Genomic DNA, 1,339 nt, shown 5'->3' with positions numbered 1-1,339 from the left:
ATCATCATCATATTAGGCATCATACTCATCATCACCATCATCATGTTAGGCATCATATTAGGCATCATCATCATATAAGTCATCATCATCATCATATTGGGCATCATCATCATCGTCATATTAGGCATGATCATCATCATCATATTAGGCATCATTGTCATCAGGCATCATCATCATCGTCATCGTCATATTAGGCATCATTATCATCATTATCAACAGGCATCATCATCATCGTTGTCGTCATCATCATCAGGCATCATCATCGTCATCGTTACATTAGACGTCATCATTGTCATCGTCATATTAGGCATCATCATAGGCATCATCAACGTCGTCATCGTCATATTGGGCATCATCATCGTCATATTAGGCGTCATCATCATCATCACCATATTAGGTGTCATAATCATCGTCATAATATTCGGCATTATCATCGTCATCATCATATTCGGCATCATTTTTGGCGTCATCATCTTCATCATATTCGGTGTCCTCATCGCCATCATATTAGGCATCATCATCATCATCATCATGTTAGGCATCATCGTCATCATCATATTAGGCGGCATCATCATCATATTCGTCGTCATCATATTAGGCAACATCATCATATTAGGCAACATCATCATCATATTCGTCGTCATCATATTAGGCAACATCATCATATTAGGCAACATCATCATCATATTAGGCATCATCATCTTCATCGTCATATTAGGCATCATCATCGTTATCATAATCGTTATCATAATCATCATCATATTGGGCATCATCATCAACAGCATCATCATATTAGGCATCATCAACAGCATCATCATCATATTAGGCATCATCAACATCATCATTATCATATGAGTCATCATCATATTAGGCATCAGCGTCATCATCATATTACGCATCATCATCATCATCATAATATTAGGCGTCATCATCATCATATTCGGCGTCATCATTGCCGCCATCATCGTCGTCATCATTGGCATCATATTCGGCGACGTCGTCGTCATTGACATCATCATCATCGGCATCATCATTATCATATTCGTCATCATCACCATAATCGTCAACGTCTTCATCATCATATTAGGCAGCATCATCATCAGCAACATCATATTAGATGGCATGATCATCTTCATCAACATCATCATCATGTTAGGCATCATCATCATCATCATTATCATAATTGGCATCATCATAGAAACATAGAAAATAGGTGCAGGAGCAGGCCATTCAGCCCTTCTAGCCTGCACCGCCATTCAATGAGTTCATGGCTGAACATGAAACTTCAGTACCCCATTCCTGCTTTCACGCCATACCCCTTGATTCCCCTAGTAGTAAG

General features: G+C 38.9%; 1 protein-coding gene across 1 annotated transcript; it reads right to left on the bottom strand.

Moving 5' to 3' along the window:
* Positions 1–212: 212 nt before the first annotated feature.
* LOC139228981 (spore coat assembly protein ExsA-like) lies at positions 213–1,130 on the bottom strand. Its single transcript, XM_070860621.1, has one exon. It carries the CDS (start codon positions 1,128–1,130, stop codon positions 213–215), a length of 918 nt encoding a protein of 305 aa, XP_070716722.1.
* Positions 1,131–1,339: the final 209 nt, after the last annotated feature.

Source organism: Pristiophorus japonicus, chromosome 2 (assembly GCF_044704955.1).
Source record: "Pristiophorus japonicus isolate sPriJap1 chromosome 2, sPriJap1.hap1, whole genome shotgun sequence".
Classification (NCBI taxonomy): Eukaryota; Metazoa; Chordata; class Chondrichthyes; family Pristiophoridae; genus Pristiophorus; species Pristiophorus japonicus.
Note: the sequence above shows the minus strand (reverse complement) of the source record. Positions and strands in the feature narration are given on the sequence as shown.